The sequence below is a fragment of the Oncorhynchus gorbuscha genome, linkage group LG24, assembly GCF_021184085.1.
Source record: "Oncorhynchus gorbuscha isolate QuinsamMale2020 ecotype Even-year linkage group LG24, OgorEven_v1.0, whole genome shotgun sequence".
In the NCBI taxonomy this organism is placed as follows: domain Eukaryota; kingdom Metazoa; phylum Chordata; class Actinopteri; order Salmoniformes; family Salmonidae; genus Oncorhynchus; species Oncorhynchus gorbuscha.
Genome location: NC_060196.1, coordinates 16272009 through 16299549, shown reverse-complemented (window position 1 = coordinate 16299549; position 27541 = coordinate 16272009). Strand labels below are relative to the sequence as shown.

The following is a 27541-nucleotide window of genomic DNA, read 5'->3' as shown; positions in this document are numbered from 1 at the left end:
GCTGTCACCAAGAAGCTTGATCTTGCAAGCTAACGTTGGCCATTTAGCAAAACCCAGCTGGAATGAGTTAATTGTTAACTTAATAGTTATAAAATACATCAGTTTTGAATTTCATATAAGTGTAACTTGTTCACCTCACTTAAGTTGCACCCGCAGGAGTGACTCACCTCAAGAAGCTCCAGTTTTGCTTGTTGTGCATCTTTGTAAACAAACACACTTGACTGGCTTAAACATCTGTTTTGGGAAACTAGTACCGGTAACTTCATAATGAAAAATGATCTAACTGGGGAACTGATGAACATGATCTGCTTTGTCTATTTAATAGTGCACAGGTTGACTGCAGGTATTTATTTAAAATGGCCAAATATTCCGATTTATAGATAATTTTTAAAAATGTATTGGAAAATCCATACAGAGGATCTTTCTAAATTCCCGGGATACGGTAAATATGGTATACCACCCAACCCTTGAAAATAGAGAGCCGCACACTCTTAACAGTATAGCAACGTTTCGACAGCCAAGCTGTCTTCATCAGGGTATAATCACAAACACTGCGGGATGACTCGTTTATGTAGTGTCAAAAGTGTCTGTAATCATGGCTAATAGTGGCCTAATCATTGGTTAATTATCAAATATTAAAATGGCATACAAAGAACAGCATACAAACAACAAATGGATAGCATACGATCATAAATTCATTTTCGACTACACAAGCTTAACAAAAATTGCAAAGGCAAAGTCACAATAATCACAAGAATGGCTTCAGATCAAAGTCTACGTTGAGACCGAAGGGAGCAAGGGTCTTTAAGTTAAAGGTCCAGGCAGCCTCTCGTTTTAACAAGAAATTATCAAGGTCACCCCCTCTCCTGACATGTTCAATGCCAATATAACGCGGAGACGAAATCGAGTGGCCTGCCTCCAAGAAGGTGGCCGCAACTGGGTAAGTAAAGTTTTTACACCTAATGGTGCTACGATGCTCTGAGATGCGTACTTTTAATTGAAGCTTTGTTTTACCCACATTATTTTTACCACAAGGACAAGTTATAAGATAAATAACTGCCTTAGTGGAGCACGTAATAACACCTTTGATTGGGATCGATTTCCCTGTTTGTGGGTGTTTGAAGGATCTACATTTATGTACATTAAGTGCCATTGCATTGAGCACAGCCATTGTAGTTTCCATCCAGTAGGGGTGATTAGCAAATAGACGTTGTTCAGGAATATCTTGGGGTGGTAAATCAGAGTGTACCAACAGAGTGTACCAATTGGTCTGAGATTTCTGCCCCACGAGAATACGACCAAGGGAAGGTTCGAAAACACATTACAGAGACTATCATCGGATTTTAGACTGTGCCAATGTTTGTGAACGATTCCCTTAATATGTTCAGAATGCTTTGAATAGCAGGTAGTTAGAACACAAGAATGCGTCTTTTTGCGAGACTGACCTTGAAAAAGGTAATGTTTTGAATTTTCTCAATGGCAATATTAATCTGATAATTTTTGTAGCCCCTGATCTTTTTGTCTCAGCCATATTTCTGTCGAAATCTGTATTTGTTTTTTGCAAATTCTTTTGATTTGACAGAATTGGCTGTAGGGCAAACTATTTTTCAAGGGAAGTGGGTGACAACTATCAGCCCTCAACAAACTGTTACGATCAGAAGGCTTCCTGTAAAGATCAGTGTATAGAACATTATCTTCACACAAGATCAGAAGATCAAGAAAGCTGATTTGACGTGTATCAGATTGCATAGTAAATCTCAAATGAGATTGAGAAAAATCTCAAATGAGTTAAGAAAAGCATGGAACGCCTGGAGCAGTTTTGCATCACCTCTCCATAGAACAAAAATATCATCAATATATACCACCTAATCCTAGCATGTATGTGTTTTTGTTTCTCTTTTCCTCTTCATTCTTAGGCATGTCCCTCTGTGGAGAACAACTAACATTGGGGCGGCAGGGTAGCCTAGTGGTTAGAGCGTTGGACTAGTAACCGGAAGGTTGCAAGTTCAAATCCCCAAGCTGACAAGGTACAAATCTGTCGTTCTGCCCCTGAACAGGCAGTTAACCCACTGTTCCTAGGCCGTCATTGAAAATAAGAATTTGTTCTTAACTGACTTGCCTAGTAAAACAAAGGTAAAGTAAAAAACATTGTGAGGACATTTTGCTGGGCCTCACTACTTTAGGATTAGTGGTTACGTTTAGGGTGAGGGAAAATAGGATTTTGAATGGGCATAAATTGTTGGTCCCCAAAAACTGTGTGTGTGTGTAAAAATATGTCTATGGTGTATTTAAGTACCTAAACTGAGAATGGCAATCTACCACCACACGATCAGATTAGAGAAGTATGTTAAAAAAAACTCCATCACATCAAAATGACCATCACCCACTAATTAACTTGTCATTTTTGCACTGTTTGCACGAGTAATTTATTTACCTTAAACAATTAGCTATGACAACCAAATAATATATAGCACAACTTTGGAATTCACCCCAACTTTTTGGGTGACCTGACTAAATTGAATACTCCACCAAAAGTATGTGCTTTGTGCACGGGGAAATTGTCATGCTGAAACAGGAAATGGCCTTTTCCCAAGCTATTGCCACAACGTTGGAAGCTCGGAAATGTCTAAAATGTAATTGTATGCAGTAAGCGTTAAGACTCCCCTTCTCTAGAACTAAGGGGCCCAAACCATGAAAAACAGCCCCAGACCATTATTCCTCCTCCACCAAACTTTACAGTTGGCTGTATGTATTCCGGCAGATAGTGGGGGGGGGGGTTGAAGTGTGTTTGGAACAATACTGGCTGTATCCAAGGCTCAGCAAATCGTAACAGCAGAATGCAGCACGCGACTGAAGAGAGAAGAGACGACCAATTTGCTAGTTACAACATCTGCTCTGGAAAGACAGCAGAGAGTAGAAAGGCAGTTTGCCATTTACAGCAATGTGTCCCCTGAACAATAACGAAGAGCTCGGTCTCCTGACCACTGCGACGGGGGTGAGAAAGGCGATGAAGCTTACTTCATGAGGTAAAATTTGAGGTGAGGGATAAAGTGCGGTGGAACAAGTATTGTTAGCATTTTAAGAAACGTTATCTTGCTATCTGGATCAAATGATCCGTTAGCTAAGTTAGCCAGAGAAACCTATAGAGGTGTTCGAAACCCCACACACTTTCCCTCTTTCTCACTTGTTCAATACAGCGGATAAAAAAGGGGCATGCCAAGTATTCTCTCTGCCTGAAAGAGAGAAATTATGCCAACAAAGGGTCTCATGCTCTGCTGCTGGCACATTGTAGAACAGATGTCCACAGGCAGAAAGTGTGCAATGTAATAACCTGCAGAGTAGCCCAAAGATATTGCTTTTAGTTGTGTTGAGCTCGACAGTAACACTTTTGTGTGAGTGAGGGGGATTATATGAGGGGGGATTTTTTTACTCAGTGAACATTATTTTTGGACACATGTAGCCTTGTGCACTTGATCGATGTCTATAGTATCTAATAGTATCCACTGTAATAGAGCAAAAATAAAATGCCTGTTTCATTCTATTTCTACTCTGATGTTTTTGTGTGTGGTCACAAGCGTTCTATTATAAAGGCTGCCTTGGCTAACTGCAATATTAGTGTACTGTTTTTGTTTTCTTCAAGCCTTGGATCAATTGCAGTAAAGTCTAGGCAACAAATAACATTTTTTAGCTGTGGGTTAGGTTCACATTAAGCACTTTTTATTTTACACACCCACAATTATTTGTTGTTTAATTAGTTAACCTGCATTTCCCCAAAGAAGGGATTTTTTTTGCATTGTTTCGGTGCAACAAAATAAAGCGACACCTTTTTTGGGCCCTCACCAGTTTGCATCCCTGCAGACTGCCAGATGGTGAAGCGTGATTCATCATTCCAGAGAACGCTTTTCCACTGCTCCCAATGGCGGCGAGCTTTACACGACTCCAGCCGACGCTTGGCACTGTGCATGGTGATCTTAGGCTTGTAGCTGCCCTGCTATGGAGACTCATTTCATGAAGCCCCCGACGAACAGTTCTTGTTCTGACGTTGCTTCCAGAGGCAGTTTGGAACTCGGTAGTGCGTGTTGCAACCAAGGACAGACGACTTCAGCACTCGCCGGTCCTTTTCTGTGAGCTTGTGTGGCCTACCACTTCGCAGCTGAGTCGTTGTTGCTCCACTTCACAATAACAGCATGTACAGTTGAGCAGGTCAGAAATTTGACGAACTGACTTGTTGGGAAGGTGACGGTGTCCTGTTGAAAGTCACTGAGCTCTTCAGTAAGGCCATTCTACTGCCAATGTGCTTGATTTTATACACCTGTCAGCAATGGGTGTGGCTGAAAATGGGTAATTTGAAAGGGTGTCCACATACTTTTGTGTATAGATAGATCTATAACTCACGTTTATACACTGTCATTCGCATGGAAAGCATGTCTAAGAAGCAGTATGTGCGCTATTTTTGATGCTTTCCGTGTTTGTTCTTCTGCGTCTATTACTTTCGAATTTGTACACTAGCTTCAAACACTGAAAATACAATATTTTGGTTACTGAAAATATATTTTACAGCGATTTTAGATGGCACAATGATTCTCTACACCCCTCAAACTCTTATGGACCAAGTGGCGCGGCGGTCTATGGCACTGGCGTCACTCTGTCCCTAAGAGTTTAAGGGGTGTAGAGAATCATTGTACCATCCAAATCGCTGTGAAATCTCTTTTGTCTGGCGCAGCGGTCTAAGGCACTGGATCGCTGTGCTACAGGCGTCACCACAGACTCAGGTTCGATCCCAGGCTGTATCACATGATTGGTAGCCCCATAAGGCGGCGCACAATTGTCTCAGCGTCGTCCGGGTTAGGGGAGGGTTTGGCCAGGGTAGGCAGTCATTGTAAATGAGAATTTGTTCTTAACTAACTTGCCTAGTTTAAATCAGGCCCTGATTTAGAAGGAACAATGAAAAATTGCAGTGGATCTAGCTTCGAGGTCCAGAATTGAATTTATTTATTATTTAAACTTTATTTCACCTGGGACACTAAGTGGGTGCAATTATTTATCAGGTAGAACAGAAAACCAGCAAACCACCTCGTAGGATTAGAGACAAATACCCCTGCTCTACACTGAAATTTGGTGAACTAATCGAATTTTAGCAACCAGGAAATGGTGTTGCACCTTTTAAAATCGAGTGGTTTTGACCATTTTGGAGATTTTTACAGCGTGAGCTTCTCTTCTCATCCCACTTCAACATGCAGTGCTATTATGGTGGTGATCTTGAACAATAAAATCTAATGTAAGCCCCGATCAGCAGGTATAGCCAGATGAGAGTTGTCTCCGGTAGGTAAAACACCATTTTCAACAGCGCATTTGTTAACAACAACCTAGGAAATTACATTGTCACTGTACTAATAAAGACTAATATTGCTCAATCCATTTTACAAGCATTTGAATTCTGAAGGTGCCGCAGTGATGTGCAAGATCTGGAATAGGCCTACCTCAGATATTACGCAACTAACAAATGTATATGATCATAGTGGCCTGTTCTCGTCAATTCACCCTACCTATTGTCATCATGTGGCAGGCTGGAAGCCTTTAAAAAAAAATGTAAAACCTTTTATTTAACTAGGTAAGTCAGTTAAGAACAAATTCTTATTTTCAATGACTGCCTAGGAACAGTGGGTTAACTGCCTGTTCAGGGGCAGAACGACAGATTTGTACCTTGTCAGCTCGGGGATTTGATCTTGCAACCTTTCGGCTGCTAGTCCAACGCTCTTAAGATTTCTGCTGGCTATGAGAAATTGTCCAGTACTCTCAGCCCAATAGTCACATACAGTCCTGTGGTCAATCTATCACTTTATCACATCCCCTAATCCATCTCTCTCTCTCGTTGCAGGATATCCATGAGCTCCAATTTCCAGCACTACAGTTTCAGGATGCCTAATATCGGGTTTCAGAACCTTCCTCTCAACATCTACATTGTGGTGTTTGGGACCGCCATCTTTGTCTTCATTCTCAGCCTTCTCTTCTGTTGCTACTTGATAAGGTATGATCCACACTGCTACCTCCTAGTTGACATAGGCTAGTTTCTATAGTCTCCTTTGAAAATCTTGATTTATTTTTAGGTTTCCTTGCACCGGTGCCAGACAGTGTAGATTCTGGGTTATGACATTTGTTTGTGACCCCATATTTGACATCAACAGAGCCTCACTCCAATGTTTACGGTGGCCATTTTAAAAATGCTAGCACACTAAGTGTAATAAACCACAGATTCTTAAAAGCTGATTGATGTAGGCTGAATCTATTTCCTCGAGAATTACTTGCCATATCCAATTTTGAGTTACCAGTGTTTTTAATTTCAACCCCAGTGGTCAAAATATGACTTTGTTTTTCCCATATGAGATGCAGCATTTTCACTGTAACCTCATTGTTTATTGATATACCCACACCAATAGGTTAGATGTTAAATACACCCAGACTGCGAGTGAATTCACAGTCATACACATTTCTAAAAAGGGCTTGCTCGAGTGTCATTACTCTGCCAGTACATTGGCTCCGGTCTTATGTTGGATGCCATTCGAACATTGTACTCAACCCCTCCCCCCCATTTCACCTCCCAGGATGGTATGTCCCACCATGTGATGGTCTACTCTGTTTACAACAACACCGTGCGTCCCAAATGGCACCCTATTCCCTACATAGTGCAATACTTTTGTCCAGATTGCCTATGAACACTGCTTTCTCCCAAACACAAGTAGCCTAGCCGTGCTGTTTTACAAGACCTCGGTGTACTAGAGGGACTATTTGTGTCTTTCAGTCCAAGCAGTGCATGTTTCTCTCTCTGGTGTAGTTTGTAGAACTAGGGGGGCAACATATTTCCCCTATGAAAGAGGGTGATGTTTTTAATACAGCTTTAAGCCAATATAACGTGAGAACAGAGGGATAAACAGCATAAGAGAGGAGAGGAACACAGACAGATGGTACAGCTTGGGAGAGAAGGACACTTCTTTCATCCCTCTCCACCATGTCAGTGACTACGTGTCCCAAATGGCACCCTATTCCCTATATAGTTCACTACTTTTGACCAAAGCCCTATCGGCACTGGTCAAAAATAGCACACCATACAGTGGGGCAAAAAAGTATTGTCAGCCATCAATTGTGCAAGTTCTCCCACTTAAAAAGATGAGAGAGGCATGTAATTTTCATCATAGGTACACTTCATCTATAACAGACAAAATTAGAATTTCTTTTAGGATTTTTAATGAATTTATTTGCAAATTATGGTGGAAAATAAGTATTTGGTCACCTACAAACAAGTAAGATTTCTGTCTCTCACAGACCTGTAACTTCTTCTTTAAGAGGCTCCTCTGTCCTCCACTCTTTACCTGTATTAATGGCACCTGTTTGAACTTGTTATATAACTTTTTGGTAAAAACTCAACTCGTTGTGTTTGGAGGACAAAGAATGCTGAGTTGCATCCAAAGAACACCATACCTACTGTGAAGCATGGGGGTGGAAACATCATGCTTTGGGGCTGTATTTCTGCAAAGGGACCAGGACGACTGATCCGTGTAAAGGAAAGAATGAATGGGGTCATGTATCGTGAGATTTTGAGTGAAAACCTCCTTCCATCAGCAAGGGCATTGAAGATGAAACGTGGCTGGGTCTTTCAGCATGACAATGATCCGTGTTGCCCAGCAACAGCCCCAAAACATCACTGCTCTAGAGGGGATCTGCATGGAGGAATGGGCCAAAATACCAGCAACAGTGTGTGCAAACCTACAGAAAACGTTGGACCTCTGTCATTGCCAACCAAGGGTATATAACAAAGTATTGAGATGAACTTTTGTTATTGACCAAATACTTATATTCCACCATAATTTGCAAATAAATTCATTAAAAATCCTACAATGTGATTTTCTGGATTTCTTTTCCTTCTCATTTTGTCTGTCATAGTTGAAGTGTACCTAGGCCTGTAACTTTCATAATTTCTCATCTTTTTAAGTGGGAGAACTTGCACAATTGGTGGCTGACTAAATACTTTTTTTGCCCCACTGTATAGGGGTTTGGGAGTCATTTGGGACACAGAACAGGCTGTTCATCATTCACACTAGTTGACTTTGAAGACCTGAGCTGCTTTGCGCACAGGCAGAAACACAGAGGGTTAGCCAACATTTAGGCTGCTTTAACACGAGCAAAGGTGCTCATAATATAGGAGTTGCTAAACTGTGTTGCCAGCCTGTGATCATCAGATGTGATGATGAGACTAGAATTTGTGCATTTTCAGGCTCCCAGCATGCAACACTCAGCAGGGGTACCAGGCAAGCTGGTAGTCCATCAACTGCATATAAAAAAAAATACTTGTGTCCACAGCAAATAAGGCTGGATTTGTCTGAAGTGTAAGCTCTGTTACCTAATGTGTTCAGGCTACAGGTTTTTGAACTCAAACTATGACCTAGCCTAACCTTTGCGGCTCCAAACAAAGCTACCAAGGCTTTACAACCAACCAACGAGATATAATGCACTAATTAACTGCAGCAGTGTTTTTAAAGTAGTTGAGAGCCCAGATGGACAGAAAAGCGCCAGGTCTGTCTTACGCTTAATGAAATGGCTTAAGTAACTGAAGCGAGTCCAATTATTAGCCAAAAGTAAATGCATGTTATCCAAGACGGGTCAATCACATTTGCTGTCATTAAGGCCTAAAAAACTCCTTGTTTTTAATTTCCTTTTGTTGTGTTTTTATCATGTTCTTCTCAAATTAAACATTTTTCACGAAAGGCTTATATAAAAAAAAAGATTCAACAGCACAGTTTGGAGAAGGTATCGCTGACTTGATCATCTGAACTGGAATAAAAATCCCACCAGAAAAAGAATATCCAGACTTGTTCTCCCCTGCTGAAACATTTTATCGAAACATCTATTAAAAACTGCTTAGCTGCATAATCACTACCACTACAACTCCCAACCTTAGAGGAGGCTTGTGTCGTGCCTCTCATGTTAAGTCCTTAGGCATCCTCTCTTCTCTTAGCTGGAAATGGGCGTCTGAGTAGATGTTGGTATAAATCCAGCACAGTTTATGCATGCTTCCAATTGGCATCCTATTTGCTATATAATGCACAACTTTTTGCCAGGGTCGATAGGGCTCTTAGCACTGAGTGGTTAACCAGCGCTCAACATGGCTGAACCGTGGACAACGAAATTAGTATTATCTCCTTAAAGAATGGCCCCTTCAATATGCTTGAAGTCCCAGACCTGGCTGTATTATATTGCTTGCGGAGATCTTATTGGCCCGCCACTCTAGCCCCTCTGGTCCAATCACGGTAGTCCTGAGCACTGTTGCCATGGTGGACAACCATGGAACGTTCCAATGACGTTGGAACTCTGTAGCATTTCTCTTCTAAAGTAGTGAGAAGCCGCATCTCTCAACCCAAATCACCCTGCCCTTTACCTAACCCGGCGGGGGAGAGGGTAAGTGTTTCTGCTTTTGTTTCGTTGTTTTGCCCCTCCCTCAAGACAAACTATGAAATTGATGCAGTGTCACGATACAATTCTGTGAGGGAAAAGGTGGTCGGATTACCAAGTAATTTATAGAAAAACGTTGTCCCAAATGGCACCCTATTCCCTGTAGTGCACTACATTTGAGCAAGCAGAGCCCTATGGGCCCTAGTCAAAAGTAATGCACTGTATAGGGTGCCATTTGGGACAGTTTTTACTCTGAAAGGCTTCTGAAGATGCAGTCTCCCTTTCTAACATGTGACCCCCATGGTTCCCTAAACCACAAAACCACAAGGCCTCACTGGATAGGCTACACTTCCCATGTATATTAACACAGAATCATTTTGATTTTCCTTGACCCAGTTTCATTGCCTTTAGTGGATGAATGGATGAAACACTGAACTTTAGCCCCATTCACATCACACCGAGGCTCCAGTGTGGCATTTCCCCTAGATACAGATCTAGGATCAGCTTCCCCCAATCCTAACCTTAACCATTAGTGGGGAAAATGCAAAACTACCCATAGATGCTTTTCTTGGGTCAACTTGAACCTACTCCTCACAGCCAGTCCACAGATGGTCCTCTAAAAGCTGGACAAATACAGGAAAGGAGAAGGGAACGAGGCCAGTCCGGCTCTGGAGAGGACGTGTGAATCCTCGCTTTCCCGGTGTGACCCAAGCAAACACGGCCCGGACAGCTTGACATGAGGCTGAACGTCACAGGTAGACTCGACTCCCTCCTCTCGGTCAGTCCCGAAGTCCACACACATACGTGAAATAAGCCTGTGGCTGGCGAACACACCATACGTACACACACGTTGAGGAGTGTTTATGTTGCCCAGTTCTGTTTTAGGAGTCCGTTACATTATTTTAGTGTAGGGGTCCATGGAAAGATCACATCCCTAAGCACCACGTGGCCCTTCTGTGGTCTCCTGTACTAAATGTTACTGAAACTTTAATCTATCCACCTCACTGCCATGCTAACAGGGCCACTCATCAAATCAGCCCCTGACCCCTCACCTTTGACCTCTGCCCCTTGCCCAATGGGAATCTCTGCACCTTTACCCGCTGCTATTTTTCAGAAGGTGTCAGTCTCTCGCCTAGAACTGTGTCGCTGTGTTTTACAGATCCCTCAGCCTCTCGCTCTGCTCCGAGAGGTTCAGGTTACTAGTAAACGGAGGTAAATCTTCAACACATATGTCTCTCAATCGCTTTCTCTTTTTCTCCCTGTTGTTTTTTTATACACTGAGTGCACAAAATATTAGGAACACGTTTCTAATATTGAGTTGCACCCCCTTTTTGCCCTCAGAACAGCCTCAATTCGTTGGGGCATGGACTACAAGGTGTCAAGCATTCCTACAGGGATGATGGCCCTTGTTAACTCCAACGCTTCCTTACGTTGTGTCAAGTTGGCTGGATGTCCTTTGGGCGGTGGACCATTCTTGATAGACACGGGAAACTGTTGAGCGTGGGAAAAACCCAGCAGCAGTTCTTGACACACTCATCCCGGTGCGCCTGGCACATACCCTGTTCAAATGCACTTAAATCTTTTGTTTTGCCCATTCACCTTCGAATGACACACACACAATCCATGTCTCAATTGTCTCGAGGCTTAAAAAGTCCTTCTTTAACCTGTCTCCTCCCCTTCATCGACACTGATTGAAGTGGATTTAACAGGTGACATATGTAAGGGATCATAGCTTTCACCTGGATTCAGTCTGTCATGGAAAGAGCCGGTGTTCCTAATGTTTCGTGAACTCTGTGTATAATCTATCCCTCCTACTACTGTCTTTCCATTCTGTTTTTCATTCAACATGTGTTTTTTGGTTTTTTTTGTTGCCTTTTTTGATTTGTGCTGAAGTGAATGGTTGGTGTATGACAATCAAAACCGACTACTGGCGTTATTTATCTATGATCTTCCTTTTAACTTCAGGTGATGGTGGAAAATGTCTAAACGGCGATATTATTTGTTTATAAATGTCTGTTAATATCCAAGCTAGCTTAATGTTAATGCACTACGTGTATTAACTGTTCATAGTAAAAATGTTCACAGGGTGGTATATACTCACCGTTTTCATAGTATTTTTGGGATCATTTTCCATTCACAATACTTTTCAAAGGGGTTTATTTATCTTACGAATATGGACTTCCCTATGCTTGGCTGCCTCTCTCTTGAGTTGACCTTAGTACTCCTCTCCCTTTTGTTAACATTATCAGGCCCTTCTAAAGGGCCTTAGCTCCCCCACTAAAGATGAAGGTTAATGTGCCCAGTCGTTTCCTTAAAGGTGAAAGTGAAATATCAGAGCCCTATCCAGTCCTTATCGCCCATCATTGCTTGTGAAGGTCAAGGGAAGAAAATCAAGAAAGGATTTTTTTGTTTTATTGGGGATGTACTGTAGTAAAGCAAAGCTCCCATTTCTCCCACACAAGTGATTCATCTGTCTCTCCTTCTAGCCTAGTCAGGACTACGGTAAGGACTACGGTAAAGTCAAGACAGGAGCTCTGGTTAGATAGGCACTCTCACGTGAAAAGCATCCCTGCTGCATTCACACAAATGATGGTGATAAAACCACGTGTCCTGCTGGCAGAAACCGTACGTGGGGGGTGCTGAAGAGTTGCTAATGTAACAGGGATGATTGGTTTAAAGGGGATGTATCCTAGGCTATAACCACCTCAAGCTGTCAGTTGTGGTACTTTTTTTTTTTTTATGCTTGAGAGAGAGAGCATTAGTCTCTCGACCTGGCTGACATTTTGTCTAAGCAGTCCAGTTCGGACCAGACCATTTGCCATTCAGTACGGGGGGCCCACATTAAATTGAGTTGTGTCAAGGTGTGGAATTCCCACCTAGTTGTGGCAGTGGAGCTGTGCCACAGCACGACTGCTGACCAGTGCTCCGTCAAAGTCGTCATAAGGTCGTCCGGGTGACGTTTGAGTGAGATTGAGTTTGCTACTGATAGGTGGGAAGTAGGTTATGTTTTGGTTTGGTCGGGGTTAGTGGGGGAGGTGTATAACAGTGTCATTAGAGCCAGAAGCAGCCAAGCCATTGGGGTTAAATGTCACTGTTCACAGTTGTTCGTCCCAAATGACACCCTATTCCCTATATAGTGCACTACTTTAGACAAGAGCACATAGGGATTTGGGATAACCCCATTGTGAAATCAAATGGGTCTGTGGGCAGAACGGGTGACCTATCCGACCTCGGGCCATTCCATTTCATAGACCGTAAAGATAGCAGATCCAATCCTTTTCAAAAGCCATTTTTAAAAATGCCAAGTGGAACCACTTATGATGACAGACAGTATTTCCTGTGTGTGTATATAAAGAGTTCATAGGGAAAGGCCTGGATTCAATTTAGTGGTTATTACAATGACCGTAGCTTTTATCTTCCATCAACTCATCTGGATTGATTTATGAAAATGTGAAGGTTAAGATTGAATCCAGGCTACCGTAGTCAAGATATTGTACAGCGCTGAGTTTCCTGAAAGTTTCCTGAAAGTTTCGTAGCACTAAAATCATTTTTAATCCAATGTATACCAGGCTAGTTCAAAACTGCAGCACTGCCATCAATGTCTGTTTCTACAGTGTCTAAACAGTTGAATTTGACTTGCTTTTATTTCCGTGCTGGAGATTTGAATGGACATTGTTCAGCCATGTTCTTCTGCCCTGAATGCTCTCTATCTATACAGTTGCTCACTTCCTGATTCAGGGTCTATTGACTTGCCACTGTATCTGAATGTACTGTGAGTGCAACTGGCGAGTTGTAGCGGCTCCCTTTTACTAATTGAAGAGATGCTGTGTTTCTCTGCGTTGTCCCTGCAGGTTAAGGCACCAGGCGCACAAGGAGCTGTATGCATACAAACAAGTAAGAGGCCCGTCGTCTTACGCACGCGTGTACACACACACACACACACACACACACACACACACACACACACACACACACACACACACACACACACACACACACACACACACACACACACACACACACACACACACACACACACACACACACACACACACACACACAAAGACATGGTTTATTTTTCTCACAGTATGTCACTGTAGCCTACAAATCCTCTGTTGCTGAACACACACATTATATAGTACACACCCTTTAATATACATACTGTAGAAGGCATCGGAGTAAAAACAGAAGGATTGTGGTTTATTTTGGGTTAGTTTCAATAGAAGTGGGGGACTCGCCCCTTAATCAAATGTACGGCCCGTTTTAGCCAGCCAGCCCGCTGAAAAAGTAACTTCTGGTCGTAGCTGTACTACTTCCTGTCAGAAGACATTTCCACATGCTGTGCGTGAAATAGCAGCAGGAAGCATTGATTTTGTTGATATGCCTTTTAAGTGAGTGGTGAGGGCTTGGTGCTGAGCCACACAGGACCATAACTGCCTGTAACTGAACTGAACTCTACTGTCCATTCACACATCACCATTCTTCTAATACAAAAAAAAGAGTATTGGATTCACTTCTGGATGTTTCCTTTGAGAGAAAGTGTGTTTTCTGTTGTCTGTTCTAATTGTATGCTTTTCTTTCTCTCTCTCTTTTTCCCCTCAGGTTATACAGAAGGAAAAGGTCAAAGAGCTAAATTTGCATGAGGTAAGCACTTAACCTTTTTTCTTGTTCCATTGTCTTGTAATTCTATTGATCTCATGGTTACATGGGCTTTGAGTTGATATTGTTTAGCATTGCACCAGGTGTTGAGAAACTTTTGTTGTCGTTATTGGACCGGACATGGACATTCTGTAATACGACTGACGAGCTCAGCACACTCTGCGCTGTACTTCCCTAATGTAACATTAGCAACGGCGTTTGGTCGTCGTACTGAACTGTGCTTCTCTCAAATGCAACCTTTCAGACAGCAAACGCCACGTATTTGTTTCACCATTTTTTTTTTTAGAAAATGATTGCAATTACGTTAGGGTTTGCGTTAGGCTCGGCTCCTTCGGGGGTCTCTCACTGCCAGAGCGTGCGTCGTGTTGAAGCTGTAATATGTCACCTTTTTTTGGGCGACCCTTACCCAATTCACATAGAAATATGAGTTATAGATCGGTGGTTCTCATTGAAAGCAAGTCTTAAGACGCAGTAGATATGTTCTATGTGTGCAATTTCCTTTTGGTTTTGTACACCAGTGGAAAATACAACATTTTTGGTTGTGGAAAATCTATTTCACAGTGGTTTAGATGGTACAATGATTCTCGACTTGCTTGTTTTGTCACATAAACTGGAATTAGGCAAACTATTCACATTTTTGCAATCAGTCAAAAAGGCGGAGTGATTTTTGCATAGTGCACCTTTTTTTATGATCGTAATAATTACAGGCATTGAGCAAGGTACTCTGTACCAATCCCACCACAGGACGGAAACACAGAACCAAACAGGTGGAGGCTGTGGTGGTGGGTGGGTACAAGGAAATGCACCCGCATACTATCGCGTAACCAACAGCAGTAGAGAATGTGAGTAAAACTTGATCAGCTTAAATGTACCACCATATTAAGGTAGAAAGTGTTTGTAGAATATGATTGGTGTGACGTCAGCTAATGCATATACTCTGGTTTCCTGTCTGAACAGGCTGCGCTTCATAAACTGTAAAGTCGCCGTTGGTCTGGTGTTTACATTGATTGTTTTGGGGTTTACCGCGGTGTTAAATGGGTCCCATGACATACATTTAGGCTACTTATTGATTTGGAAACGTGTGATCTTGATGAAGCAGATGTATCATTGTCGTCTGAAGCAAACTGGTTGTTCAAGATCCCTTACAAATCTATTTTTCAAAATAGACTTGTATCTCAACTCGACTAACCTGCTAAAATGACAATGTTGTTTACATAGCGAGGGAAACCCCTTTATGCAAAGTGGACCTGTCGAGACACATTTAGTTGAGCTGTCAGCAGACTTTTGTTGTTGTATCTCTCTCATGTTGAGGGTATCCATGTCAGAAGAGTGTGTGTGTGTGTGTGTGTGTGTGTGTGTGTGTGTGTGTGTGTGTGTGTGTGTGTGTGTGTGTGTGTGTGTGTGTGTGTGTGTGTGTGTGTGTGTGTGTGTGTGTGTGTGTGTGTGTGTGTGTGTGTGTGTGTGTGTGTGTTTTTGAGTGTGCATTGTGCCCTGTCCTCTCATTACGCCATGTCTGTCTCTGGAGCTTGTTACAAGTCCATCTGTTGCGTCGGACAATGTGTTGAAGTCATGTTAGCCCCTTTTCCACAGATCTCCTTCACAGCCTCAGCCCTGGCCCCTGTTATTGAGTCATTCCATGTCATTAAAAGTGGGAGAGCGCTACCGTATGTGACATGTGTGTTTGTGAACGTGTGTGCGTGATTGTTGGACGGCCAAGTTGTTGTGTATTACTGAAAAAACACTCACCAACGCTGGCCGGGGGAATGACCCATTTTATTGGAAGGGCCCTGTCCAAAGGAAAATGTTTTTGGGAAAAAAGTGTATAGATTGCGCCTCTTGCAGCTGGATACATCTAACCTTCATTTGACACAGAGCATGGCTACAACAGCGTTGAATTAACACTCGCTGGCAAGGTACAAATCTGTCGTTCTGGCCTGAACAAGGCAGTTAACCCACTGTTCCTAGGCCGTCATTGAAAATAAGAATTTGTTCTTAACTGCCTTGCCTAGTTATGTAAAGGTCAAATACATTAAAAATATATATAAAAAAATTGTATCCAGCTGAACATAATAACCCTTGTAAATACACATAGGTCTACAACCTCACACACACACACACACACACACACACACACACACACACACACACACACACACACACACACACACACACACACACACACACACACACACACACACACACACACACACACACACACACACACACACACACACACACACACACACACACACACACACACACCGGTACTTCACTTCGTGTCCTTGTATGTGTATGATGGACAGGTTGTATTGTGCGAGGGAAGCGCATCAGCTCAATGTGGTTGCAGTTCAGTAGCGGTGTCCTTGATAGTACTCAGCCAAACTATTACCGATAGTGTCGCTGTGACGTTGCACTGTACAGCCGCAGCAATGTAACATTCAACGAACATTAAGGGAACTTTCTAGGCCTAAACGTTGTGACAAAGTAGCATATTCAAAATGTAGGACTACTGTATGTGGCTGATGAGTGTTGAAATTAGCAAGCTTTGACTTGACTTTGGCTTCAATACGCTCTCGGCTCTGTTTGACTTGCCGTATTTTACTTGCGATCCTTCCCAGAGCAAACAGAGGCCTACTTTTGAATTAGTTAGCCGATATCGTTTTGATAAGATAAGCCTAACTCTGGCATTGCATCACAAAGGGCACCCTATTCCCTACATAGCATAGTGCACTACTTTTGTTCTGAGCCTTTTGGGGACACGGTCAGGGTCTAGGTTCACAGCACTACTGATCTCCGGAGCATGAATGAAATGCCATTACAAGGGCATGGTTTGGTGGGAGCAGCAATGCTCCCTGTTTGCCAATAATTGCCTATAGATTAAGGTAGGCTTTTTCAGTTTGAACACGCACGCACACACACACACTGCTGTTTACGAGCATCGTAATGGACGTCTGTGATGACCAAGGGACTGTGGCCCCCAACAGTAGTTTTTATGGGCCCCTGGGGGTGAATCACTGTCTCCATTACGCCCCCACATTGTCCCCATCAACTCAAAAGCTCTTTGTCCCTGGTTGAAAAAATTCCAGAGGTATGTCTGCTTCTTATCTGCCATTGGACAGATATAGACTAACCGATAGCTGAACTTTTCCCTAGTTTCCTTGCCAACTGGTCATCTGAAATGAAACACAGTCCCTCAACTCTAGTTCAGTGCAGTTGTAGAGGGGAGAAGGGAAACTTGTCAGGAATGATGCAGCCCATCTCACCTCAGTGCAATTAGCCTAGTGGTTAGAGCGTTGGGTCAGTAACTGAAAGGTTGCTAGATCGTATCCCCGAGCTGACATGGTAAATATCTGTCATTCTGCCCCTGAACAAAACCGTTAACCCACTGTTCCTAGGCAATCATTGTAAATAAGAATGTGTTCTTAACTGACTTCCCTAGTTAAATGGAAAAACAAAACAAAAAACAGATTTACTCAGTGGAAAAACTCCACTAGCCTCAGCCTGGATCTCTGGTGACCCCATTTCCTGCCCAGGGCAGAGCTGCTTACCCTCCAACCCATAGCCTGCCTGGGGGCGCACACACTGACCAGTACACTTTCTGACACACACACACACCTCACGTACCATCCCCACTTAACAAACTGCTCATTATGCCAAAGGGTTTTATTTTTTACCTTTTATTTAACTAGGAAAGCCAGTTAAGAACAAATTATTATTTACAATGACGGCCTACAGGGGAACAGTGGGTTAACGGCATTGTTCAGAGGCAGAATGGCAGATTTTTACCTTGTCAGTTCGGGGACTTTCAGTTACTGACCCAACGCTCTAACCACTAGGCTACCTGCCTAGAACTACGCTGAATGGTTTGGTTAATAGGAATTGTATCTCACAAACTGGCCTAACCTGAACCAGCGCGAGACGTTGTTGCTGATCTTGGGTCAGCTTAGCATTTTCTCCACTAATGGTTAAGTATATGATTGGGGGAGGGGAAACTAGATCTGTACCCAGGGGAAACTTCAGACGGAAAACAGCCCAAGCAACCTTTAGGTGGAACGGTAATAATAGAGCCAGACTGAATAAATGAATTTGCCGTCATGAATTTTCATGAGGCCGTTGGCATTTGGAGCAGAGCGGTTGTTTTTCAATCAGACACAGGCTGTGTGACTTTGTTTAAAACGCTAGCTATGGGGATAGTGGTCTGTGTTGTTGCTCAATTTTTCCGAGAGCAAGAAGGTAAGTCTTACGTAAGCTGGGATGTGGACCAAGAGGAGCAATGGGTGGCCAGTTGCCAGGGCCAGTATTTCATAAAGCGTAGGATCAGATCCCCCTCTAATCTCTCGACGGACAGATCTACGTAAACATAACTGACACCGTGGAATCTGGCGGGACTGTACGGGATGCGTAGGATAACCAGCAGCAGTAGTTTGGGATATTTGGACAAATCACGTTTTTGCAGGTGCTGGCGTCTTCTGAGTTTCGGGAAGGGGAGGGGACTTTCGGCCCGTGACTTGCTCCACCCTCTCTCTTCGCTCCTCGTTCATTATCATCAGAAAGGCAAACCTGATACTAAATCAGCACTCCCACCGAGACGCTTTATCAATATGGGCCGAGCTGGAATCAAAGTGAAGAGACACAAAATAGCCTTGTAAATCTTCTTACTGTGTAACTGCTGTACATCTGTACAACGGAATGATTTGAGTTAAAATAAACAAACAAGCAGTTACATAGTATAAGATAGAGAGAGCACTCACAATGTCAGACTCTCTATCTCGCCCACCCCCCTCTCCTTGAGTGGAGTGACTATCTTTTCATAAAAATGTATTCCAGGATTTGCAGTGGTTGGAGTCGTCGGGATGTTTTTTTCCCATGGCGACAGAGCTCAGTGGTCTCGTAAATACTCATATGATGGCCGCTGTCTCCAGTGTCCCTATGTGCTGACTCTCAAATCAATCAAATGTATTTATAAAGCCTAAAGCCCTTTTCACATCAGCAGATGTCAAAGTGCTGTATAGAAACCCAGCCCGAAACCCCAAACAGCAAGCAATGCTGGGAAAAACTCCCTAGGAAGAAACCTAGAGAGGAACCAGGCTCTGATGGGTGGCCTGTCCTCTTCTGGCTGTGCTGGGTGGGGATAGTTCATGGCTATTAAGGCCAGATTGTTCTTAGATAAAGAGAGGCGCGCGCACAGCAGGTGATCAGGTCAGGGTTGAAACTGGAGCAGCAGCACGACAGGGGACTGCCAGTAGTCCTGAGGCATGGTCCTCGGGCTCAGATCCTCTCTATGGAAGCTGGCTCCTTAGACTATTTTCAGTGCAGGTTGCTATTGTAACCCTGGCTACATCCAGAGACTGCTTTCCCGAATTGAGCACAGCAGCACACCGATTTATTCTAGTGATTGTAAGGACATGCACATGCCCTCGTACACTCGCACACGCTGTGAGACCTGGGTGTGTGCTGTACTGAGCTCAGGAGGAGGTAGTGCTGAGATGTGCAGTTTGTTCCATATCGTGCACACAACTGTCAGATTTAATGCACTGCTCATCTCCGTGATTTAACTCTCACTTGCATAGATACCACACACACACACACACACACACACACACACACACACACACACACACACACACACACACACACACACACACACACACACACACACACACACACACACACACACACACACACACAGGAGGTGATGCTGAGACGTGCAGTTTTGGGACGTATCTCACACACACCATCCTAGCTCATCTCTCCTCCCATTAGTGTAACAACGTAGTTAAAGAGAGGGCAATGACAGGAACTGACACCATTGATCTAGTGAATTAGAAGGAGCCAGGGTTAGTGTTCAATGGAGCTCAACCGAGAGGATGGTGTCTTGTCTCTAACTACACCCTAGAGAGAAACCTTAGAGGGCTTAGCCGGCAGCACCTCTTTTCATCCCCAGCCCCAAGCTAGTCTGTATTGAAAAGAAAGGGAGAAGTATGCCTTTTGTCCTTGAAGTGTAGCACTCCGAAGTAGGTCCTGCCCCGACGTAATACTGTAGCCAAAATGGCCGCAGACAAAAAGCTAGGCTCATAGAGTTGGATAGAGGACACATTTGCAAAGATGTGACCTCTATCCAACTCTATGGCGAGGATAAACGGCACTAGAGGTTATTCCGTATTGAGGGAATGTTACACGCATTCTTGCATTTAGCCTAGTAACTCGCATAGAGGTCATTGTGCAGTGTTTAGTGAGACTCCTGGGCCGTCGTCCCAGGACAGATGTCATGTGTTGTACTGATATGGATTGAAAGTACCCTTGGATATAGGGATGCACTTAATGATGCAGTACAACATTACTATCTTTGTCTAGATAGGGTTTGTGGTGGTTAATTTCTGTATTATGAAATGAGGAGAGACAAACTTATCACACAAGTCAGAGTTATACTTAAACTGAATCTTTATTAGTGAGAGCTTTGCAATAGCGATGGCTGGTTGATGAATCAACCTCAGAAGATTCGTTGAGAGCCACAACACAAAGGCTACTGAGATCTTTTATGGCAAAGATCCACCCCCTAGTCTACATAACAAACAACAGATGTTTGGAATGGGTCACAAGGTGAGACTTTTTAAATGAGAAAGGAGTGTCCGGTAGCCAGATAGCATTCGCTATAAATTATCGTTCAGTTTGGCCCCTAAGACGAGGCTCCGATCTCATTCCTGGTACTTCATAGCACAAAACACCAACTCATCCAATGGCATAAATCAGTTGTCAACTCCAGATACTCTCATCTCAAGTAAAACCCCTTCTTGACCACACACCTGGACAAGCTGATTGAGGGGACTGAGCCTCTAGGTCATACACTATCCAGGCATAAGTGCAACATCAGAGATGATATACAATGGTTCCAGACACTACCCAGCACATCTGTTGTCTCAAACCTTATTTCCCCCAAGGCCAAAGGAGGGAGTGACTGGCGCACATACATTGTGGAGACAAGTAATTGGTTCCCCGTTAATCACGCCATCCCTTCACAGGGTTTAAGAATAGGTAAAGACACATTCACATATGAAGACAATGTTCCCTCCTGTCCTCTTCCCTTTCTGATATTCTGCATAGCACCAGGGACATGTGAGAGACGAGCCTGACTTCTCCCCTCTCTGGGCCCCAGGTGACTGAGCCCCAGCCTGAGGGAAGAAGTGCAACTGCCAACACCAGAGTCTGAAAGAATACATTCTAATAACAAGTATATCACATAAGCATATTATGCAGATAAGACGTCTTAATTATCTATGTTACCCAACTAATTCGGATTCTTCTGCCACAAGTTACAAGGGTGATTCTTCATGAACATTGTGGAACCACTACTGGCAGTAATGTACACACACACACACACACACACACACACACACACACACACACACACACACACACACACACACACACACACACACACACACACACACACACACACACACACACACACACACACACACACACACACACACACACACACACACACACACACACAATAGTGCTGATAGATCACTGAATGGAGAGTGTGTGTGTGTACAGCAGCACTGACAAGCTCCATCCTGCCTCTGTCAGCACCGTTGTCTTGTACCTTCTCCATTGACCACTGACACACTGACAGACAGACAAAGATCTCCCAGCCCACACATAGTCCTATTGTGACAGTAGGGCTCATCCTTCCTCACTGCCACAAACAGACTACTCCCAGTCATTGTCAACACACACACACAACCACTGCCTCTCAGCACGCTGCTCAATCGAACATGCTCAGCTGGTACAAACAGTGTGCGTCCCAAATGACACCCTAATCTCTACTTAGTTACTTTTGAGCAGGGTCCATGCGATTCAAATCCAATGTAGTGGACTATATAGGGAATAAGGTGTCATGAGACTCATGCATAGACTAATTTCTCCGGGGGGTGTCCTATAACAGAGCCGATTTGGCTTTGGGTGACTTAGGTGGGTGCTTACAGGTTTTCAGAATAAGGTCTGAGCATGTAGTAGTAGTTCTAAACAACGATCCCTGCATCAATATTGCTAATGCAGAAGTGATTGAATCCAGCCCTCTACAAAAAGAGACTTTAAATACCCAGGCGAGTGTACCTCTCTCTCCCTTTGTGGTGTTCTCTTGTCTAACTACACAGCTAGCATTTGCTTCAGCTTGGCCAAACTAGGCTATAAAACTAGCTTTTAATGGTCTTATTTAGGCCTATTTGCCTAGCGGTCTGGGCTGGCACCTTTACTCAGGAAAGTACACACAGTACACCGCACCCAGCTGGGCCAGACTGTTTTGGGCTGAGACCCTTACTGGATCTAGTTTCTCACACACACACACACACACACACACACACACACACACACACACACACACACACACACACACACACACACACACACACACACACACACACACACACACACACACACACAATGACTTGTGAAGTTGTGGGCACAATCGACATTGTGTGTCTGTATCGTATGTAATTTCTGGATTTAGTTGGGCTGTGATATAGATCACACCCCTGTGCATTTCTACAACACTCCAGGCGCAGAGGCCTTTTCTGTTTCCACTCTCCAGAACGCTCCCTCTAACGTCAGTTTAATGACAACATTCTACTGTTTGAGGGAGAGGCTTCTTTCTCCAGCCCGAGGAGTCTGATCTCTGTGTGTCGCCACTCTTTCTAGGCCTGACAAATCACATATTGACGTCTGGCATGAGAAGTGGTATATCGAGGTGATGGGTTCCAGGGCCTATATTCAGAAAGCATCTAGGAGGAGTGCTGATCTAGGATCAGGTTCCCCTGTCCATGTAGTCTTATTCATTATGATCTAAAAGGCAAAACTGTCTGATCCTAGATCAGCACTCTCTGAGAAGCTTCAGGAATATGGGCCCAGAAGTGTACAAATCGTATATATGTGTCGACGCTCCCTCCTGTGGCAATGCCCGGCATGTTTTGGTTTGAGATAACCGACGTCTGTCATCCTTGATGCGTTGCCATAACGGTACATACAAAACCCACTATCTCGAAGCTGTTTATGTTGTTTGGTTTTTCTGCCCTGCTAGTGCTAACAGCCCTGTTTCTCCCTCGCTCTGTCTCAATCTCTCCTCTCTCTCTCTCCTTAAACTTCAGCTACAGTGACTGTGGTTGTTTTGCTGCCTTGCTAACCCCCCCGCCCATCTCTCTCCGTCTGTGTCAACAGATATGTGCGGTGTGCTTGGAGGAGTTCAAACAGAAAGACGAGCTGGGGATTTGCCCGTGCAAACACGCCTTTCACAGGAAGTAAGTACACCAGAGGCCTGGCTGATGCCCACACCCTGTACACAGAGCCTGTGGATGGAGCCTAGCCCAGTTAGGCCTAGCCCAGCTAAGCCTAGGTCTTCCACTCAGCCCCAGTCTCACAATAACATTAAACAGTGTGGTTGAGCCCCATTTACATTACCCAATCTATTAGCCACACCCTGTACACAGAGCACCGTCCCCATCCAAACTGCGATCTCTAAAAGATCACCCAGTTGCAGGATAAGTTCTGTTGCTGAGCATATATAGCTAAGCGGACCCAAAATGGAGCCTCCTTGCACAAAGTTACATCCACACAGTGTTTCCAGCTCGCTCAGCCCAGTCTAATACACACACACACGCTGTATGCAGCCCTATTCGCACAATAACAAGTTCTGTTGATGATGAGCATGTGGGTCCAACTAGACCCAAAATGGTACACAGAGCACCTTTCCCATCCTAACTGTGATTCCAACTCGCTTATCCTAGTCTAATTCACACACCCACTGTACTCAGCCCAGTCGCACAATAACAATGATATTGGTCTGCTGTTGATAAGCATGAGGGGCAAAGTGGATCCAAAATGGTGGACGTCCTCCTCACACGGAGTGCTTACCGTCAACACAGTAAGTCCAGTGAGTCCAACTCACTCAGCCCCAGTTGCACAATAACCGTAACTTCTGTTGAGGGGCAAAGTGGACCCAGTATTATGGACCGGGCACTTCCTCACACCAAGTCAAACGTGTTATGATTCGGCTGTAGAAGCGATGGTCCCTTTACTGCCATTTCTTCGCCGCTATCTAAAGTACCCGCCCAAGGTCTCTTAGTAGAGCAACCCAGCACACGGCAACAGAGTGAAAGACTGGGGGGGTGGAGAGAGATTATAGGGAAAGGAAACTACCGACCGAGAGCAAGTGAGAGGGAACACAATGCAGCGCTTGATGGATTGGAAGTCTCTGGTGGCCTGGGGCCAAATGAGTTTCCTCCCACCAGCATGACAATTTAAATTGGGCTGTTTACGTCGTGCGAGCCTCAGCCTAGTTTTTACTACGTGTCAGGAGCTGGGGCGAGGCCCACTCAATCACAACACACTGACTTGCATGTCAACACACTCCGCTGTGTGTGTGTGTGTGTGTGTGTGTGTGTGTGTGTGTGTGTGTGTGTGTGTGTGTGTGTGTGTGTGTGTGTGTGTGTGTGTGTGTGTGTGTGGCCCTCTGGGACTGCAGAGAGAACTAGATGGCACTAGAGAGCAGAAGATGTATAAACCTCACGGGTTGAATGCTCCCCTCTAGTAGGTGACGGTGGGAAGGAAGCACAGTCCCTCTCCTCTCCCCCTTCACTCCTGTGTGTGAGTCCCTTCCCACCCCTGTAGGACCAGAGTGTACCAAAATAGAACTGCCAGCCCCACTGTCAATAATTAAGTAGCAACGAACACGCCACACCGCCCCCACTTACTTCTGACTGAGTCATGGGCAGAAGCTCTAGGTGTGCTTCCCAAATGGCACCCTATTCCCTCTTTAGTGCTCTACTTTTGCACTCCATTCCCTGTTTAGGACTGCATAAATTTTGCACCCTATTTAGTGCACTATATCGTGCCATTTGGGACGCACACCCTAGTCTAGGCCCCATCAACCTACTGTACTGTCTCGCGCTGTAGTCTCGCTGTCCGATCCTTTAACAATGCATAGCGCAGAGCATCCTTATTCAGTAGGGCTGAACGTGTAGGGATGGTAGATGGCTGCAGATAGAAATGGAACACATAGAACAGGTAGACAGAACACACGCATTCAATTTGTATTATACAGTTACTGAGCTATTTCTAGCTGCTATGCGGAACAGTCTGCCCTGTGGAATAAGCCCCCTGGTCTCCCAGTGCTAGCACTTTGTGAGCAGTCAGAAATAGAATAGCTGGATCAGTTGCAGCAGTCAAAGAGCTGAACTGAGAGACCTAGTGTTTTAGAGAGACAACACTAGAAACACCCCCACAGGTATACTCATAGTCTAGCCGATGTTAGGTGTCACCCACATTTGCAAGTGATGACTTAAGCCTAAGGGTTAAGAAAGTTGGGTCATTAACTGAAAGGTTGCTGGTTTGACTCCCTGAGCCGACTAGGTGAACAATCTGTCGATGTGTCCCTTGAGCAAGGCACTTAACCCTAATTTCTCATGTAATTCGCTCTGGATAAAAGTGTCTGCTAAATGACCTTAAAAATGAACAATCTTGTCTCTTTCCATCCCTCACCATCCTCTACCCCCCCCCCCTCTCTCCTTGTTCTTCTCCCTCACTCCCCCAACCCTCTCTGTTCTCCCATTGGTCTCTCTCGCTCTACCAGGTGCCTCATTAAGTGGCTGGAGGTGAGGAAGGTGTGCCCGCTGTGCAACATGCCCGTCCTGCAGCTTGCCCAGCAGGCGGGAAACACCATCGACGTTACCGTCACCGAGCCCATACAGCAGCCGCTGCCAGGCATGGCAAACCTGGTGTAGCGCAGACTGCAGTGCACACACACACACACACACACACACACACACACACACACACACACACACACACACACACACACACACACACACACACACACACACACACACACACACACACACACACCTGTACAAGTACACATATACCTCGATCACACAGGCAGTGTCATTGCATTTTTGGTACACCAGAAGTACATTAATTTCCAATGGAACGCTGTGTTTGCCTCGCATCATCGGACGTATGCATCAAATTTCTTTGCGTAGACGGCTTGACAGAGATGGTAGCAGAAGGTGAAGGTTGAACTTTTGTTGCACACATATCCAGATGATGCCGCGTACCATTTTGCGCAATGACGCTGAAGGGATGATCGAGGCGTTTTATACGTGATTAAGAGACGGGGCAGAAACGCAACAGTGTTACGGTGCGGACAGAGACTCACGGTGACGAAGAAGTGAATCTGCTGCATCTCCTCTCATCTCTCTGCCTTGGTGGATTCCCATAAGGATTTTTTGTAATAACGGTTCTTTACTGACACACTTTTTTTTTTTTGGACACGGCCGTGGTCACTATTCTGACCGTTTCACAACCAAAGCACTTTTCTGGGGACACCAGCGCGTGACGAGTAAGAGGCACGAAAACCAACAACTACAACACGTTGAAATGAAAATGGCGTCATCGTTTAGTTTTCTTTTTAACGACTAAACCTTAGTATTTTTTTTTTCTACAAGCACTTTAAAAATTGAACGCTTGTGTGGAGGTTGTAGTAGCAACAAGGTTATATTTTATATTTTATTATTTCAATTAACTTTTTTTGTGTGTACATACAGAGCCACGTGAGTTCATTTTTTAGTTGAGTGGATACTGTTTTTTGGGGGGGGTGTCTTAAAGGGACAGTAGCCTCCAAATGAATTAATGTCAGGATACTCATGGGAAGCTCAAGGAACTGCAGAATTCTGTGGCCTGATCCACCCTCTCTCACACACATACAAAAGTGGATATTGGAGGTGTGTGTGTGTGTGTGTGTGTGTGTGTGTGTGTGTGTGTGTGTGTGTGTGTGTGTGTGTGTGTGTGTGTGTGTGTGTGTGTGTGTGTGTGTGTGTGTGTGTGTGTGTGTGTGTGTGTGTGTGTGTGTGTGAGAGAGGGAAGGGAGGATCACCTCAGTACTTGGTGTGAATTAAGAGAGGATGGGTGTGAATGTGGGGTTGTGACCCGACTGATTCACCAGTGTGCATCGGACTCTGCGTCCCCTCTTGCATATGAAGGTTGTACAGTTTGTTAATCACTGCACACCTCAGTGTCAGCGTTCCCAAATGGCACCCTATTCTCCAAAAAGTGCACTATTTAGGTAATAGGGTGCCATTTGGGACACTACCTGTGTGTGTGTGTGTTACAAAAAGGCTATGTGGCCACTGTCACGGTCTGCATCTCATTTCAGAAAAAGCCAATAGTTACTATTCTGTTGGGGGGAAAAAATGTGAACTAATTGTTAAAACGCAACAATGCCGAGTTCGTATTCTCATTGAAAGATTTTTCACAATGAGGTTTTGAGGGTAGAATCAAAATAAAATAGTAGTATTCTCTAGTGTAAACATAGAGCCCCCCCCCGTAGGTGTCCCACACACACAGACAGACACACACACACCCGACACAAACTGTGGAGGGGTCC

At 44.3% G+C, this 27541-nt stretch overlaps 1 protein-coding gene across 3 annotated transcripts in view; it reads left to right on the top strand.

The window, feature by feature from the left end:
* Positions 1 to 26066, top strand: part of LOC124012112 (RING finger protein 24-like) — a 52443-nt gene extending 26377 nt beyond the window's left edge. For all 3 annotated transcript variants that reach the window (XM_046325548.1, XM_046325549.1, XM_046325547.1), the window contains exons 2-6: positions 5879 to 6028; positions 13296 to 13338; positions 14047 to 14088; positions 23320 to 23399; positions 25730 to 26066. In XM_046325548.1, coding sequence (XP_046181504.1) covers positions 5886 to 6028; positions 13296 to 13338; positions 14047 to 14088; positions 23320 to 23399; positions 25730 to 25880 — 459 coding nt within the window. In that variant the 5' untranslated portion in view covers positions 5879 to 5885 and the 3' untranslated portion in view covers positions 25881 to 26066. The remainder of the gene's footprint in view (positions 1 to 5878; positions 6029 to 13295; positions 13339 to 14046; positions 14089 to 23319; positions 23400 to 25729) is intronic.
* Positions 26067 to 27541: the final 1475 nt, after the last annotated feature.